This window comes from Branchiostoma lanceolatum, chromosome 2 (assembly GCF_035083965.1).
Source record: "Branchiostoma lanceolatum isolate klBraLanc5 chromosome 2, klBraLanc5.hap2, whole genome shotgun sequence".
NCBI classification, from domain to species: domain Eukaryota; kingdom Metazoa; phylum Chordata; class Leptocardii; order Amphioxiformes; family Branchiostomatidae; genus Branchiostoma; species Branchiostoma lanceolatum.
Genome location: NC_089723.1, coordinates 7,004,991 through 7,021,102, shown reverse-complemented (window position 1 = coordinate 7,021,102; position 16,112 = coordinate 7,004,991). Strand labels below are relative to the sequence as shown.

Sequence of the window (16,112 nt, the reverse complement as noted above, 5' to 3'; positions counted from 1 at the left end):
TGTGATTGATATATCATGAAAAACAATTTTTGATCGGTCAGATGGAAGTAGAGTGTAGCTGCAGTACCACCAGCCATCAATCGGTGGCGCAACTAGTCCGTGGAGCCACGCTAGTTGTTGGAATGATGGGTAGGGCGAGATCATTTGTGGCAAGGGTATAAGATTTAAACATTTATGTACAAATATGTACCATGTATCATAGTTACGTTGTAAAGATTACATAAGTAGTTATTAATACTAGTAACTAGTTAATTGTTCAATTTCGTAGAAATATGATTCCATTTTTGTTTTAACAAATCGTGTACATTGAGTCAGCTTCAAGTATACCCCTGTATAAAAGTAAACCATTCCAAAATGGCCGTCGAGGTCTGAAAAATTTGTCAGGCGTGAGAAACACACCTTTCTTCTCCGTGTTTTTGATTCAATTTGACGCCTATGACTATTTCTACGTTGTTATAACAATCAAGACAAAGCCTACGTTGTTCAGGAGCTTCCAAAGTTTGTATGTTGACATCCAAAACCATGCACAAGCTGGAAAATCATGAGACCAGCAGAGAAGACCAGCTAGAGGAACTGTCGTGTTACCTGGATAGCAGTAGGGGGAAACTAAGCGGTATCCTACAGCGGCTCGGATGGACAGACGACAAAACAGCCTACGTTGTAAGTTCATCACTTTTGTGGTACACTGAATTTGGCAGATAAACTCCTGAATTCAGGACAAGAGACACCCATCCACTAGTGTTAAAGAAATAGACATGACTGCCTCGAACTTCGAAGCCATTTTTCAGGAACCATACTAACACACACCTCAAATGTCAAACAGAGAACACTCAATTTGTTTAATATCGTGTGTAATATGCAATGAAAAACGATGTCACCAACTCCAATCATATTGTTACCTACTTATTAAACCAAAATTAGCGCTTGATTGTTTTAACCTTGTGGTGTTCGAATTCAATCCAGGCATTCGATTGTATATAAATTGATGCATAGCGTGTTTTGGAATCTTCACGTTCAACAATCGTATCTTTAGTTGTCAAAGTTCAACTTATATACACTAAAACGTCAAATAGATACCCCAGTAACATTTACTTACCGCGACTTCATGCGGAAGAGCGCTAAACTGCAATCTGAAGCATGTGTGGTGAGGGAAGTGAGGGACGTGTTGGGTTGCGTTCGATGATCACATGACTTCGAATCACGTGACTGGTAAAGATGGCGGAGGAGTGCCAGTGTACGCACGTTACGTGACATTAAGCCTAGATTATACCAAGTTCAAAGACACAGGCAGGACACAGGTGTGTTTTTTGACAAGTTTAATAAACGAGCTTCATACATGTGGTGGTATTCTTCCACATTCCGCATCTTAAACTAAATGATTTAACATTTTTGAAGGCCATGTTCTCGAGAAGTTCTCTCGTCAACCACCGAGAGTAGCGTCAAATTCATACAAATATTTCAATCGTTAGCTGTTTGAGCTATCAACCTTGACACACTTTTTGACCTTGTATTTTTTTTACACAGAGGCATAGTCCATAACTACCTATCATCATCATGTGCATGCACCCGTGCACAACATAGTAATAATAAGATTTAAAAATATATCGGACTTAGGGTACTACCGGACTTAGGCACCCGCCCGTTACTAGTAGTAATTTCTCTTCACTCTCACTCACTCACTCACTCACTCACTCACTCACTCACTCACTCACTCACTCACACACTCACTCACACATACACACACTCAATCACTCACTTTAGTAATGTTAGTAGTCATGCTATTGCATTCAAGACTAAAGATAAAGTATTTTCATGATATGAAGGCTTTTGTTCACTGATATCCCTGTTGATTAATTCCAGTATGTTCATCTACCACTCTGCTAACAATGTAATTATAAGTGTCTCAGTGTATATGTACTAGTATGTAATTGTATGATGTATGTCATGTCTATCTCTCTGTCTATCTGTCTGTCTTTTAGACTGACTGACAGAAAATGCATGTTATTCTATTTACCTCTTTCTTTCAGGACATGGTGTTGTGCCCGCTGGATTCTGCACACCGTGTCCCGCCATCCAGGCTAGCAGAACATGTGAAGGACTGCAGGCTGGCTAAGGCTGGGTATAATGCTGAGGAAAGGGTCCGTTGTTTGTTGTTATTCAACTTGTAGTGCCTAATGCCACATAGGGTAGCAAGTTTCCTAGCCCTTCCCCTAGAGAAAAGGTACAGCATACAGCTGTACAGCTTAGTACTGTAAATGCAATTAGATTTGCTTGGTTTTAATTTGCAGTAGAGAGCTTACCGCAAAAACTGCAAGCATAAAACCACCGCAAACATTTTTGGATTTACAGTAATTTATTATATCATCTATCATGTACATACAAGAATAACAAATAGTTTAAGTCAAGGGCGACTTCTTTCATATTCATTGTGTCCTTTTTTAAGGCAATGAAATTAGCGAATTTAGAAAAACATGTAGTCTGAATTAATGTACTTTTAGTATTAGTGTACATCTTGTGCAAATTTACTTTTATAGTACTAGCTTTATCTTGTGTATGGCAGCCACAAATACTAGTAGTACATTGTAGTACATATACTAGAAAGGAATACTGACTAAATCTAACTAGTGTTGTTAACAAGGTTGTACTTGTATTTGTGTATTAAGGAATGTACATTTAAATTGTTTTATACTGTAGGAGAAGATGAAAGAGAGCTCCCAATTCTACTACACCAACTCCCAGTCAGTTGTACCAGTCATGGTTGGTAAGTGTTGCCTGTTACACCAACTCCCAGTCAGTTGTACCAGTCATGGTTGGTAAGTGTTGCCTGTTACACCAACTCCCAGTCAGTTGTACCAGTCATGGTTGGTAAGTGTTGCCTGTATGCTGCAGTACCGGCTCCTGCAGACAGGGTCTGGAACAACTATCACTGGCAGAGCAATTTAGCAAAACATTTGGCTTTAGAAGATCTTTATTGACACAACAAAAGCACAGCGACTTTTGTAAGGTCTACTACATACATACATACAAATGAATAAGTGCATAAGATGAGTTTGATTACACACAATCATATGGGATAGAGCAACATATCGAAATATCACATGTCATATACTTATACATTGCTTGTTCTAATGTCCAAACATTCTTTGATAGACCTAATGGTACCAATTTTTTTTTTGGGGGGGGGGGGGGGGCACAGAAAAAGTATAAAAGGAGGAGTGGTTTGTATCTGTGTCATTCTTGAGAAAGACAAATAAAATCAAAACCGGTCGCACTCCATCTCAGCGCTGAAATTTTCCCAACGCTGCGAATGATAGCAAATTTGTAGTTATTTTAACTCTAAGCAATTTACTAGTACATGTTTACAACTTTCAAGTACAGTACCTGTGACTGGTACCTTTAAAGGCAGACTTAACTTAATTTCGTAAAGCATAATGCCGTATGTTGAATATACCACTAAGACCAGTTCTGACTTCTTTTACATGAGTCCATCATAGATTAGCGTTTTTACAACTTTTGAAATTCGCGGTGTGGTGATGTAATACTGGTGATGTCCAAAGCCCTTTGACCTTTGTGACGTCAGATTCCGAGTCGGAGGAATGGCGTCTGGAGTAATTCCTATGGTGCAGGTGTGGCCGACTCGGAATCTGACATCACAAAGGTCAAAGGTCTTTGGACATTGCCAGTATTACATCACCACACCGCGAATTTCAAATATTGTAAAAATGCTAATCTATGATGGACTCATGTAAAAGAAGTCAGAACATATATAGTAGTTGATATATGATAGTTCACCTATTATGTCAATCCTTCCACAAATGTGGTAAATCGAAATGAATGAATAAATAAATAAATAAATAAATAGAACTTGTCTTAGTGGTATATTTAACATACTGCAGTATGCTTTACGAAATTAAGTTTAGCCTGCCTTTAACAGGTGTTGGACACAGGTACTGTACTGGAAAGTTACTCTTTCAGTAGTGGTACTCATGCAGTAGTCAGACGACAGTTGAGTATTTCTCATTTGGTAATCAAGAATGATGACTGTGTATCTTTCCTTGAATTTAACATTCACCTTAAATTGACTTGATATTAATGTTACTCAGTTTTGAAATGTTAAAACTAATTTATGTTTTTTGTATTGATTCATTATTGATCAATAAGTCTGAAGTAGTTATACTTATAGTTGATTTTTGACTGGATTCTCCTTGTGTAGACAGAGACATTCAGGAGAAGGTTATTTCCCAGTGTGCTTCTTCAAGTTCAAGTTGGGGCGGCATATCAGCTGAACAGGTCAGATTCTGTTTTGCTATTACAATGTACTGTCAACACATAATTTCCAGTCAGCTCTTTTCACCAGACCTGCAAATAAAGTACATTGTATGACATACTGTAAATACAGAAATGTTCACGGTGGTTTCATGTTCGCGGTTTTCGCGGCAACTGTTTCACCGTGAACTCTTTACCGCGAACTTAAAACCACCGCAAAAAGCCGTTTTCATTGTTTGACTTAAGCGCTAACTATTGTTTCAAACACGAACTCAAAACCAACGTGAACACTCCATTTTCTCCCTACTGCGAAATTAAATCCCCACGAACATTTCTGCATTTACACTAATTACAGTCATTGTAGTTTGTACATAGCATGTCAATGTACTTTTAGGAATATCTGTGTAATGTTAACAGATAGCAAACTTCTGTGGACCAACCAAAATGTATAGCGATGCAGTAATTACCAGTCATTTTCTTCAGTATCAGTATAAAAAGATGGTTGATGTGTTACATTTTACATAATCAGTGCAGTAGACAGGCACATTTGTATTTAGAGTTGTACATGTAGACTGAATAGTTATTTCTCCTGAGAAACCCATTGTTTCCTTTGCCTATTTTGTTTTCCAGGGAAGACGCAACAACAGTCAGATGAGTTTTACAGAGACTGTGTCATCTGCTTCGCCTGAAGGTGGGTTGTCTGTAGAATCACTTCATTAACTGTTTCCTGAAATGCTAAAGTGACTTTTCTTTCATAGATGACTTGTTTTTCAGATTGAGATTTTCAAGAAGAGCTGCTGAAGTAGAAGTGTTTGTAACAAGACACACTTGTTTCTTCTATGCATGAATACATGATTGTCTGATGTTTGGTAATGTAGTTACGTAGTCTTTGTTCTGAGTTTCTGAAGTAGAAGACGTTATAACAAGACAGACTTGTTTCATCTATGCATGAATATACATGCTTGTGTGATGTTTGGCAGTCTTTTTTCTCAGTTTCTGAAGTAGAAGTGTTGTAAGAAGACAGATTTGTTTAATCTATGCATGCAGACATGCTTGTCTGATGTTTAGCAGTCTTTGCTTTGAGCTGCTGAAAAAGAAGTGTTTGTAACAAGACAGACTTTTTTCATCTATGCATGCACTCATGCTTGTGTGATATTTAGTAGTCTTTGTTCTTTGGCCTTTGAATCAAATAATGATCTAGCTTCAACATCTTTTATAACCAATTTGCATAAAAAGCATTGGTTTATGAAATGTTTTTTAATGATGTGCCAGTATCTTTTTGTAGTTGCAAAGTTTTTTTTCTTTAAAAACATAATCATATGGCATGCATTGTGTAGTGTTGTTGTATGCTTTTTTGTGCAAATGATAAAACTTCAAAATTTGTATTACTATTATATAAGATTATGAATATAAGATTAGTTGTTTTCTTTGCATGGATTTATTGCGTAGGATTACTAACACCCACATTCCACTAGACGCGATCGCGCTACAACCTCGCTACGACCTTAATTTAACTTGTGTAACCCTTGCCTTCATAGTAATGGCAATTGTTATGCAAAATGTAAAAAGTATGAGTGAAAAGAAAACAAAACACACAAAACATTGAAAGATTTTTTTTTTAATGAAATTCTTTGAGCACTCTGTCAAAAAGTAACTTTGAAATTTACATGAGCATTAAAGGTGCCCAAAGCAATTTCAATGGGTAAAACTGGAAATATTCTGGATAAAGCAATCTATATGAAATTGACAATTACCTCCCCATATTAGCACATTTGCATCATTATTTCATAATTTTGGCATTTAAAAAGAGCACAGAAACAAGTCTCAAAAGGAGTATTTTATTTATTTGTACCACCCAATGATCAGCCCAGAATCCAGCCGTAATCGTTTTCTGTTGACAATTTTCAGTAACTTCCAGCCGCGTGACGTCACAATGCCAGAATACATTTAGACATGATCACGTGATTATTTCTATGCTTTGTCACGGTGAGGTCGCCGCACTAGTGGAATAGGGGTGTTAACGAGGACAAAGATAGTTAGACTGCCCAGTTCATGTGATTGTTATGGTGCTCTGTTGTTTTTCAGCTAAAGTGGTGAGTGTAGAGTCTTCCCTGAACAACCTCATGTACATCCTCATGATCACTGTTATAAACTCTTGTATCCTATACCTCGCATATCCTTCCAAGACTTAATAGTAGCATTACCTACATGTTGTACATATGTACATTTAGTAGGGTGACATTCTGTTATAGTATCATACATAATGAGACATCATGGGCCAATGAAGGATAGACATATAGGTAAAACATTATGTAATTAAAGATAAATCAATCTACTTGATAAATTCTCGTTACACGTTTCAGACAGCATCCTCCAACTTCCATCAGTGTCTGAGAATACTGTAAAATACTGCATTTAAGTTCGCGTGGTTCTTATTTCACTGTAGGGAGAGAATGGAGTGTTCGTGGTTGTTTAAAGTTCATGTTTGAAACAATAGTAGCGCGCTACAGTTATAGTTGGGCAAAAGGTTCGCTGTGGTTTTAAGTTCACGCTGAAGAGTTCACCGTGAAAACCGTGAATTTAAAACCACCGCAGACATTTCTGCATTTACAGTGAGTCTAAAAACAATATATCAATCCAGATACTTATTTATACATAGGAGACTATAATACTCTTTCTAAGTCACTGATGAAAGAGTGGATGCTACTTGAAACATCATTCTGACTATTTAGAGAATTTATCCAGTTGCTTGATCTAATTTATTTTGTATTATGTGATGAGACATCATGGTTCGTTTTTTTCTTGGCTACGTTGGAAAGTTAACCGACTCAAGGAAAAAATAATTTGAAGTATGAAATGCTACATATACCACATTTGGAGCATGAAAAGGTTTTGGTAGTTGTGAGATTTTTTTTTTACCTTTGCACTCCAAGTGTCAGTACTTACATCATAATGGTACTGGTGCACAATAAGTTCAACAGTAGAAGTTGATAAGTACTTGATAAGATTAAATTGTACTGGTTGTACAGTCTGAAACCAGGGATGTCCCCTGAGACTATTTCATTAGTAGTTTGTGTTTGACAGACATTCTTTCCACTTTACATCGTGGGTAAGATTATCAAATTAATTTTAAACCTGATATCGTAAAGTGTGATTGAAGTTGCTGGCGACATCCCTGTCATATAATAATAGATAATAGGTGATATAAAGTGTGAAATAAAATCAGCCATTACTTGAGATGGCTGCTAAATGATAGTCTACCACTTGTATCAATTAAGCATTTATTTCTGCAGAATGATAGAATGATAAGCAGATATACATGTACAGTCAAACCTGTACACGTGACCACCTCTACATAAGGACCACCTGGCCATTGTGATCACTTTTTGGCTGTCTCTTGGATAATTTTTCCTAAAGCCGGCATCACAATTCATGCGAGCGTCGGCCGACTTTGTAGATCGCCTGAAGCTCGCCGAATTTTAAAATCGCCCGAGCGTGGACCGTATTTTCCGATGAAAATCTCGGGCGACGTACGTTGAACACTATAAACTACAAATCCCCCATGAGATGGTACCATCTCTTAGACATGGACAAAGTCAGTATCGACTAACCTGGTAAAAGGTCAATATTTGGATCAACTTTTATTGCTAAAAATCATCCAAAGCCCGCGTAATCGACAGGACATCGGTCGTACTTCGGCCGAAAATGCACATTTGAAGCTCGCCAACACGTCGGCCGAGCTAAATTTCTTATTTGTGATGGGGCTTAATGACACAAGCATTCTAGAATCGACCACCTGTCCATAGTGACCAGATTTTATTGGTCCCCTGAGTGGTCTTCCTGGACAGTTTTGACTGTACTAGGAGTAGATGTAACTGGAATGCATGTAGCTGACTTTGACTAATCTTTTTTCACTGTTTTAATAAAGAGAGGAGACCTCCCTTGAAGGATGAAGAACTGACTCCTGCCCAGAGACTAGCCATGCATAATTACGTGGTTCAACAGTCAAAAGATGTCAACAACAGACCTACAATCTCTGCGGAAGACAGCACTCTTACTGCTGACTTGGCAGAAACTGTGCAAAAACAAGGTACACAGCTGCATCCTCACAGTGATAGATGATATTTCAGGGCTCAAAATTCTTTTTTTTTTAATAAGCTTACGGCTAATGTAAAAATGCAGCCCGGTGTGTTACGCCGAAGGGCGGTTATACTGGCTATATAGATACAGAAAGTTTGTTGTTAGAACTTGACTTGGGGGTCATAGCAAGATCTTACGATTCAAAACCGTGGCCGAAAATCCGATTGACAGCTAAAAACTTTCACTCTTTCCCGTGCTTAAGCCCAAGTGACGCCGCGAACCTCATGTACCCGGATGTTTGACGTCATAAACATCAATGTCAACCGGTCCCGTAACGCTTTTGCGTTAATGATGACATTTCCGCGAAACTGTTTTATTCTGAACAGTCGCAGACTTATACCTCGCTAGGAGGTTCAGAATAAAACGGAACAAAACCGTTATGGAGGTTTTAAGTTCACGACAAAGAGCTTATTGCAAAAACGACCACGAACATTTCTGCATTTACAGTACTTGAGATACACACAGTCATATATTTATATCTTAATTATCATCTTTTGATGAGTCTTATGAAACAGGAATTAATGGAAAATCATGGAACACTTAGTACGAACTTTTGTTTCCTACTTCAGAGGGTGACGGGAAAAGTGAGAAGAGTCACTTGGAGATCTTGGCCGAACTGAGGGACTACAAACGCCGGAGACAGTCCTACAGAGCAAAGAATGTCCACATCACAAAGAGATCAGCAACTGAGGTGATATTACATCAGACTTTGACCTATCGCTAGTTCTCATTTAATGTACACATTTTGTAATCTCCGATACCGATTGAAATAAGACGTTCCTGGCATTAGGATTATGCCACATATAAGATGTCAAACTGTAGTTTTTATGACGACTTACAACTTTTCTAGCTTTTAAAAACGGCATTTTGGTACCTTATATGTGGCATATTTAATGTCAGGAACGTCTTACTTCTAACGGTAACGGAGATTACAAAATGTGTACATTTAAATGAGAACGAGCGCTATACATTTATCTAGACCATGCTTACAGTTAGATATGCAAAGGTTAGGTGTGACAGGTCATTCAGTGTAATATAACCAGCTGCTGTATTGCCACGTGCCTGCTGGTTTGTTGCTTGTAATGTAAAGTTTGTTGAGCAAATAGATCTACTGCAAGTGACCATTAGCACTGTAACTTGAGTGTTATCAGTTGTGTTCAGGAATCAGAAAAATAAGACAGTATCACATTCTTAGAGTTCTGTCTCCAGGCTTTGAATCTGTATATCTTTTGTTGAATGTATTTATCAGAGATGGGATGGACAAGCCTTCAAGCCCAATGAGTTCAATCTATGATGTTTTGTTGTGTTTTTCTCAATTTTCTCATGTAACGTTAGCTGTTCTCCATTATTTGACGACAATGATGGTTTGTTCCATGATCCAGGTGATGAGACAAGTGATCGAGACTCAAATGGAGATGTTGGAGCAGATGAACAGGGGGAGTAACGACAGTGAAAAGAACAGCTCTGACACTGACAACAGGTACTGTAAACCTTGAAATATTCCCAGTCGTTTTAATTTTTTTTCTTTTTTTGTGTGAATAGCTTGCATGGACTGTTAACTCAAAACACAGCAAAACTTCCTTTCTACTCCTACCGTGAAAATATTTTTTGGCAGTACTGTCAGTGCTTGTTATCTCCATGAAAAATGGAGATATTGTTTTGGGTGTGTCTGTCTGTTTGTCTGTTTGTCTGTCTGTTTGTGTTTTCGGACCACTCTAGTCAGCATAACGCAAGAGCCTTTTGATGGATTATGATGATATTTGGTATGTGGGCGGGTGTTATGAAGCCAAAGTTCAAGGTCAATTTTGGGCCTCCTGGTATGTGACCTTGGTACTGCAGCAGAACTTCAATTTTTGTATCTTTTGACCTGGACGTGTTGTGGTCTTGATTTTTGGGTGGCAGATAGCTTGTGATGTAATAAAGAAGTGGTGTAGGTTTGGGCCCCCTAGCAGCTTCCTCTGGAACTGCAGGGGCGTTTTTTGTATTAGTCTGTGTGTATCTGTGTGTATTTGAGTTCAGTTTGTATTGTGTTTATGCATTTTGTATATATGTGTTTGTGTGTGGTTTTCCTTTGATGTTTACTAATCATGGTGTTCATTTCTATGAAATGATTTAGTCCATTATTTTGAGTGCACAAAAGCTTCCTGCTGCTAGTTTGTACCACAATATGTCAGATATTGAGTCCTATGAACCAAAGGTGAAAGTTACTGTGAATGCCTTTAAGTTCACAGGGATTTGATTTTGTGGTAGGAAGAAAATGGAGTGTTCACGGTGGTTTTAAGTCCGTGGTTGTGCTATAGTCACATACTGTTTGGTACCCTGGGAGACCAGACACCGTATACCGGTGCGCCACCAAGCACCGCACGCGCGCCTAAGCTTTCCCGGCCCACCCTCCCGCTGCCCCCGAAGACCGACCCCGCCCCACTCTCCGCTGTAAACCCAAGCTCTGCTAGCCGAATACGTACGGGCAGGGAAAGCTTAGGCGCGCGTGCGGTGCTTGGTGGCGCGCCGATATACGGTGTCTGGTCTCCCAGGGTACCTGTTTGGTAATGGATACACCAGTTTTAAGTTTGCAGTGAAGCGGCCACCTTGAAAACCGCAAACATAAAACATCACAAAAATTTAAAGCATTACAGACTAACATGTTTGTGTTTGCCCCACAGGCCGAGTGAAAGAACCCGCTCCCCTGCCGTGAAAGTGGACTCTCCCAGACGGCACGAGAGTCCCAGGCTGTCCCACCGACGCCGCGGCTCACACGAGGACCACCCCAGACACAGGGAACAACAACGGCGCTCCAAACACAAGAGGTCACGCGAAAGGAGCCGCAGTCGAAGTCCCAGTCGGAGAAAGAAACACAGACATTAGACCAGATTGTGTGCAGTACTAGTAGGTTAAACTACTGTACAAGATCAAACGTCAAAATGGGAGATAGTTGTTGGAAGTGACTGACAAGAGGAAGACATGGGCTATTGCTATGATGAATGTACATAATTTCTATAGGAAAATGCATGTTTTTGATTACATTTACCAGATTTGAGAGATCGCAGAGAATGAAACTCAGTTGGTCGCTAACAGTACTTCTGGCATTCCCTGGTAGACCAGTTGCTAGACATGAGGGTGTGCAGCTTGGAGTTGAGATCCAAAACAAACTGGGCTTTTCCCCTTTTAAGTGTCTTCATATAAAACACCTGTAATAGTAGATTAAAGTGAGGCCTGTAATGGTGATATTGTACATATACTAGCTTTAGAATGCTGTGACACAAACTGCAGTAAAAGTGCCTTTCATACAACAAACGTTCTCATGTTGTGCTTTTTAACATACGTCCTTGTACCTATCATTCTTAGTTAAGTGGGTTATGTACATGTCTCTGTCTTTTGGATCGTCTGCCTCCCAGGCACCTTTAAAACAAAGGGTACTAGTTTGATATTGCTCATTTTTATCTACTTCGCTTTACAACAACCGCACACGTACAATGTACGCATTCTAGAAATACCCTCAATCCGACAATTGTCAGGGCTAGCAGACAGAACAAGCATGTGCAAACTGACAATTGCCGGGCTCAGCAGGACTAGGGTTTTCTAAAAATTCTGTGGCGCCAGCGGCCGGAGTTTGTGCCAGGGTCTGGACATGACTGGAAAAGATTTGCATTGTCCTTTTGGATAGGGACGTAAAGCCGGCAGCTGTGTATAAGGGAGCTTATGGCACGTGAAAGAACCCAACACACTTATTGAGAAGAGTAGGGGTGACCCAGGGTTCTTGGCCAAATACGCGAGCCATAGAGAGGCTGCATTGCACAAGGGCATCATGCTTCACCTCAATTGAAGATTACTGCTTTATCTTTTTTTGTCATGCTCACATACCAAAGTGTGTTAAACTTTATCATATCCAAAAAAAATGAGTTCTTTTGCATTTACACGTAAAGTATTATCATTTGCGATATGCGTTGGAATATGTTTATATCCAGCAACATGACAGAATAAACTCCTTAAAGCCGTAAGAACTAACAGTCTTGCATGACGTTCGTTCTTGTAATTTTTATTATTGAGTAGGCCAACTCTCTTCGAAGCCAGGGGCTGAATTACGAGGAGCGCACACTTGGCGGGGCTAGATCGCAAGGATCTGTAGCGACTGCCATTCGGCGCTAACTCAGGTGACCTCGATACGACAATTGCCCCTTGTGCGGCCATAGGACTCTAGGTTTTGAACCACTCACACCGGGAAGTACCCCTACTCTTTTCGATAAATGTGGTGGGTTCTTTAACGTGCTTGAGGTGTGGCTCTCCTCAAACACGGGACCTCCATTTAGCATCCTATCCGAGGGACGTCCCTAACTGAAGCTAGGTACTCACACCTGAGTGAAGTGAGGCATGTTAAGTGCCTTTCCTGAGGGCACAACATCAGGGCATATCGGTGGTTTCGAACCTGGTACCTCTCGGTTGTGGGTGAAACACCCTACCGATTGCGCCACACGATGCCACTTATTCTTCCTGTTGGTTATACATTTGGCCCTGCCTTTGCAGTGTTCAAATAATTAACAGATATTTGTGATACCAAGTGACAGGACAATTGAAAATCATTTTCACTTTATTACCTGTATATACCAATTATAGCTAAATCATCATACATACAACCATTTGAATGTAGAGGGCTTTACGATTGGCATGTAATTCTAGTATTATAACAGCAGATACAAAAAAAGTAAAAAGTACAAACCAAGTATAAATGTACACAAGACAATAACTAAGAAAATTTGATAATTTGCCATGCAATTAATGGCCAATATTCCCCGAATAATTAATACTATATAGTGCCTTTCAAGTTATTTTTAGGCTGGAAATAAGGTAAACTTACATAGCCTTTTCTGACAATCAACATTTATCAGTTTTACACTCAGTCTTATAATTTTTCTGTACTCAATTCCTTGCACATATTATCACTAGTATCTGGTGTTTCCCTCTGTTTCTGTTTTGATGTCAAACAGGCACTGGAATATTTTCTACCAAAATAACAACAATAACAACATTAATGCAAGTACATTACTTATACCAACCCCATTAAAAATGATTTTCATTTTACTTAAGTAAACATCAATATATTATATTTAGTAAACAATTAAAAACACATACAATATTCTTCAATACTACAATAGTTACATGTACAAGTCATATTAACATTTCTGGATGGCTGGCTGTGTGAGCAATTTTGATAACAATTGTGTATTTATCTCTATTATATATACATGTAGTAGAGGTGGATTATATGCAATTTTCATTTTCAAGTCTGTTGTAATCCTACATATGAAACACTATATTTAAAGGGATTGCCGTCCAAAAAAAGTATTACATTGTCATCCAAATATTACAGTCATTGCACATAAAACAGTTTTTAGTCACTTTTACCACCAAATCACAGACTTTATATACAATATACACATTAAAAAAAACGCTTGAAAGAAATGTTACAAAATCCATAGCTACAACACACTTTATGAAATATCAGTCCAGGGATGCACTGAAATTCTAATTTTTCAGTGCTTTATGTTCAAACCGTGCATGTAATATTTAGGACATCCACAGTACAGATCTTAGGACATTGCATGTATTGTCATTAAACTTCCACTTTAACTTTTTTTATTGTTATGTACATTTTGTTAGTAGAGTCTACAAGTCCACTAACTTTTTGGTCATTTTTCAAAATACAATTTTAAGTACACCATATTACATGTAAGTCAATCAGGCTAAACCACTCTTCTTTCATAAGGCCATAGCAATTTTTTTGTTGCTTCTCGGAATAGCCTCCCCTGTTTTTCCAATTTTGAAAAAAACAAAAAACAATTGGGTCGCTATTCCCATTCTCAAACTTTAACTCCCAATTATATTATCATATTCAGTTGTAAAACTCAATAGTCACCGAAATAGATTATAAAAGCCTGCACATACCTAAAAGGTGTTGTCATATTGACCATAAGTTTAAATTTCAAAACTGTTTTTCAATATCAATTCATATATTATATGGCAAAAGGTAACTTTGTCACTGAAATGATAGTACTAGATCAAAGAAAGGGCATTGCGTAAAATGAGCCATACAAAGCCGAAACTTGAATAATCCTCTTATTCTTTATGTTATGTAAACCCTTATCTTCACCCCAGACTATTTGCAAAAAAATTTATATTTCTTTGCCCTGTCGCTCCAATTTTTTTCTGAAAAAAATCCGAGAATCACCAAATAAAATTGGTGTTGCCTAAGGTTAGTGCACAAGTTTTGCAGAATTACTCCATAAACAATCACTGTGATGTTTGGTGCGGACAACATTCTTTCTGGACCTCACATCCTATAAAGGCTACATGTCCACTATTCCGTTGTTGTGGTTGTCATATTTAGTATGTAAATGTATTCATGCTAAGGCATCTTCTCTTAGCCTGGGGACCATCCTCCGTAGTAATGGCTTAATCTTTGGCTTTCTAACCATGGTGGTTAATCCCTGGTTAGGCCACACCGATTTTATTTGTTGATTCTCGGATTTTTTCAGAAAAAAGTTGGAGCGACAGGGCGAAAAAAATAATGTAAATCTTTTGCGAATAGTCTGGGGTGAAGATAAGGGTTTAAATAACATAAAGAATAAGAGGATTTTTCAAATCTCAGCTTTGTATGACTCATTTTATGCAATGCACCTCGTTCTTTGATCTAGTACTATAATTCCAGTAACAAAATTACCCTTTGCCATCTAATATATGGATTGATATTGAGAAATAGTTTTAATAAGTGACAAATTATAAGTTATGATAAAATGTGACCACACTTTTTAGGTATGTGCAGGCCTTTATAATCTATTTTGATGGCTATTGAGTTTTACAAGTGAACACATAGTAAAATTGTGAGTACAAAATTTGTGAATGGGAATAGTGACCCAATTTTTGTTTCTTTTTCAAAATGGGAAAAAAAGGACAGGCTATTTCAAGAAGCTACAAAAACGTTGGTGTGGCCTTAGCATTGAGCGAAAAGATTGAGCCAGCGTTTACCACAGAGGATGTTACCCAGGCTAATATTTTCTAGTCCTTGTGCCCCATGCTCAAGATATATACAATTGTGATTCATATATAAGCAATAATATCAACAACTAGTTGTTATCATAAAACATCATTAATGACATTGCATGTCTGTACAGTAGTCCACACGGTTTTGTTGGCACGACGTTTGTTCTTTGCAGAAGTGGTGGTCAATAACAATTGTTTCTTTCCTTTTGACTACATTCACTAGTCTTTGTCATTTCATGTCAAAGCTAATAATAAAAAGGTAAATGTTGTTATCCACTGTGTCAAGGGCACGGTATTGGAAGACGGAGCCCATCCCTCTCCTTCCACCATCTTTTATCTCCCCAACCGAAGTCAGGTACCCATTTTTATACCTCATGTCAAAGGTAAGTCCGTAAATTTCAGGTAACGTAGTCATGGTTCTGTTGATATACTGGGGCATTCCTGCCCCTTTTGTGATACAAATTTGAAATGCCGTGCTGATTAAATCTACTTGCTTGTACACATTCACAGCAATGTGACGCATCCAGAAAGTATATACAAAGGTTCAGATCTGGAGATGTTTCCAGATCGGTCTAAAATTCTACAGTTCCATCATTCAAGTCAACATTCAAAGTTTCCTAGGTATGCCATTGATCCACCCTCCTTAAAGCAGAGCCCCTATCGCTCGATTC

At 38.4% G+C, this 16,112-nt stretch overlaps 2 protein-coding genes across 2 annotated transcripts; both read left to right on the top strand.

Annotated features, from left to right (window-relative positions):
- The first annotated feature begins 352 nt into the window (after positions 1-352).
- Positions 353-6,458, top strand: LOC136426575 (U11/U12 small nuclear ribonucleoprotein 48 kDa protein-like). The gene is made up of 6 exons (XM_066415237.1): positions 353-660; positions 2,028-2,138; positions 2,695-2,761; positions 4,214-4,290; positions 4,897-4,957; positions 6,352-6,458. The coding sequence occupies exons 1-6, from the start codon at positions 505-507 to the stop codon at positions 6,456-6,458; spliced, it is 579 nt and encodes a 192-aa protein (XP_066271334.1). The 5' UTR covers positions 353-504.
- Positions 6,459-7,485: 1,027 nt separating this feature from the next.
- On the top strand, positions 7,486-11,701 carry LOC136427295 (U11/U12 small nuclear ribonucleoprotein 48 kDa protein-like). The gene is made up of 4 exons (XM_066416106.1): positions 7,486-8,356; positions 8,976-9,097; positions 9,789-9,886; positions 11,070-11,701. Exons 1-4 carry the CDS (start codon positions 8,248-8,250, stop codon positions 11,269-11,271), a joined length of 531 nt encoding a protein of 176 aa, XP_066272203.1. The 5' UTR covers positions 7,486-8,247; the 3' UTR covers positions 11,272-11,701.
- Positions 11,702-16,112: the final 4,411 nt, after the last annotated feature.

What these genes read in the sequence shown, in the direction of transcription:
- LOC136426575 (XM_066415237.1), top strand. Translation starts at nt 505, where the DNA reads ATGTTGACATCCAAAACCATGCACAAGCTGGAAAATCATGAGACCAGC. An exon ending in ACGACAAAACAGCCTACGTT is followed by an intron (nt 661 to 2,027) that starts GTAAGTTCATCA and finishes TCTTTCTTTCAG; the next exon opens with GACATGGTGTTGTGCCCGCT. An exon ending in GGTATAATGCTGAGGAAAGG is followed by an intron (nt 2,139 to 2,694) that starts GTCCGTTGTTTG and finishes TTTATACTGTAG; the next exon opens with GAGAAGATGAAAGAGAGCTC.
- LOC136427295 (XM_066416106.1), top strand. Translation starts at nt 8,248, where the DNA reads ATGCATAATTACGTGGTTCAACAGTCAAAAGATGTCAACAACAGACCT. An exon ending in AGAAACTGTGCAAAAACAAG is followed by an intron (nt 8,357 to 8,975) that starts GTACACAGCTGC and finishes TTCCTACTTCAG; the next exon opens with AGGGTGACGGGAAAAGTGAG. An exon ending in CAAAGAGATCAGCAACTGAG is followed by an intron (nt 9,098 to 9,788) that starts GTGATATTACAT and finishes TCCATGATCCAG; the next exon opens with GTGATGAGACAAGTGATCGA.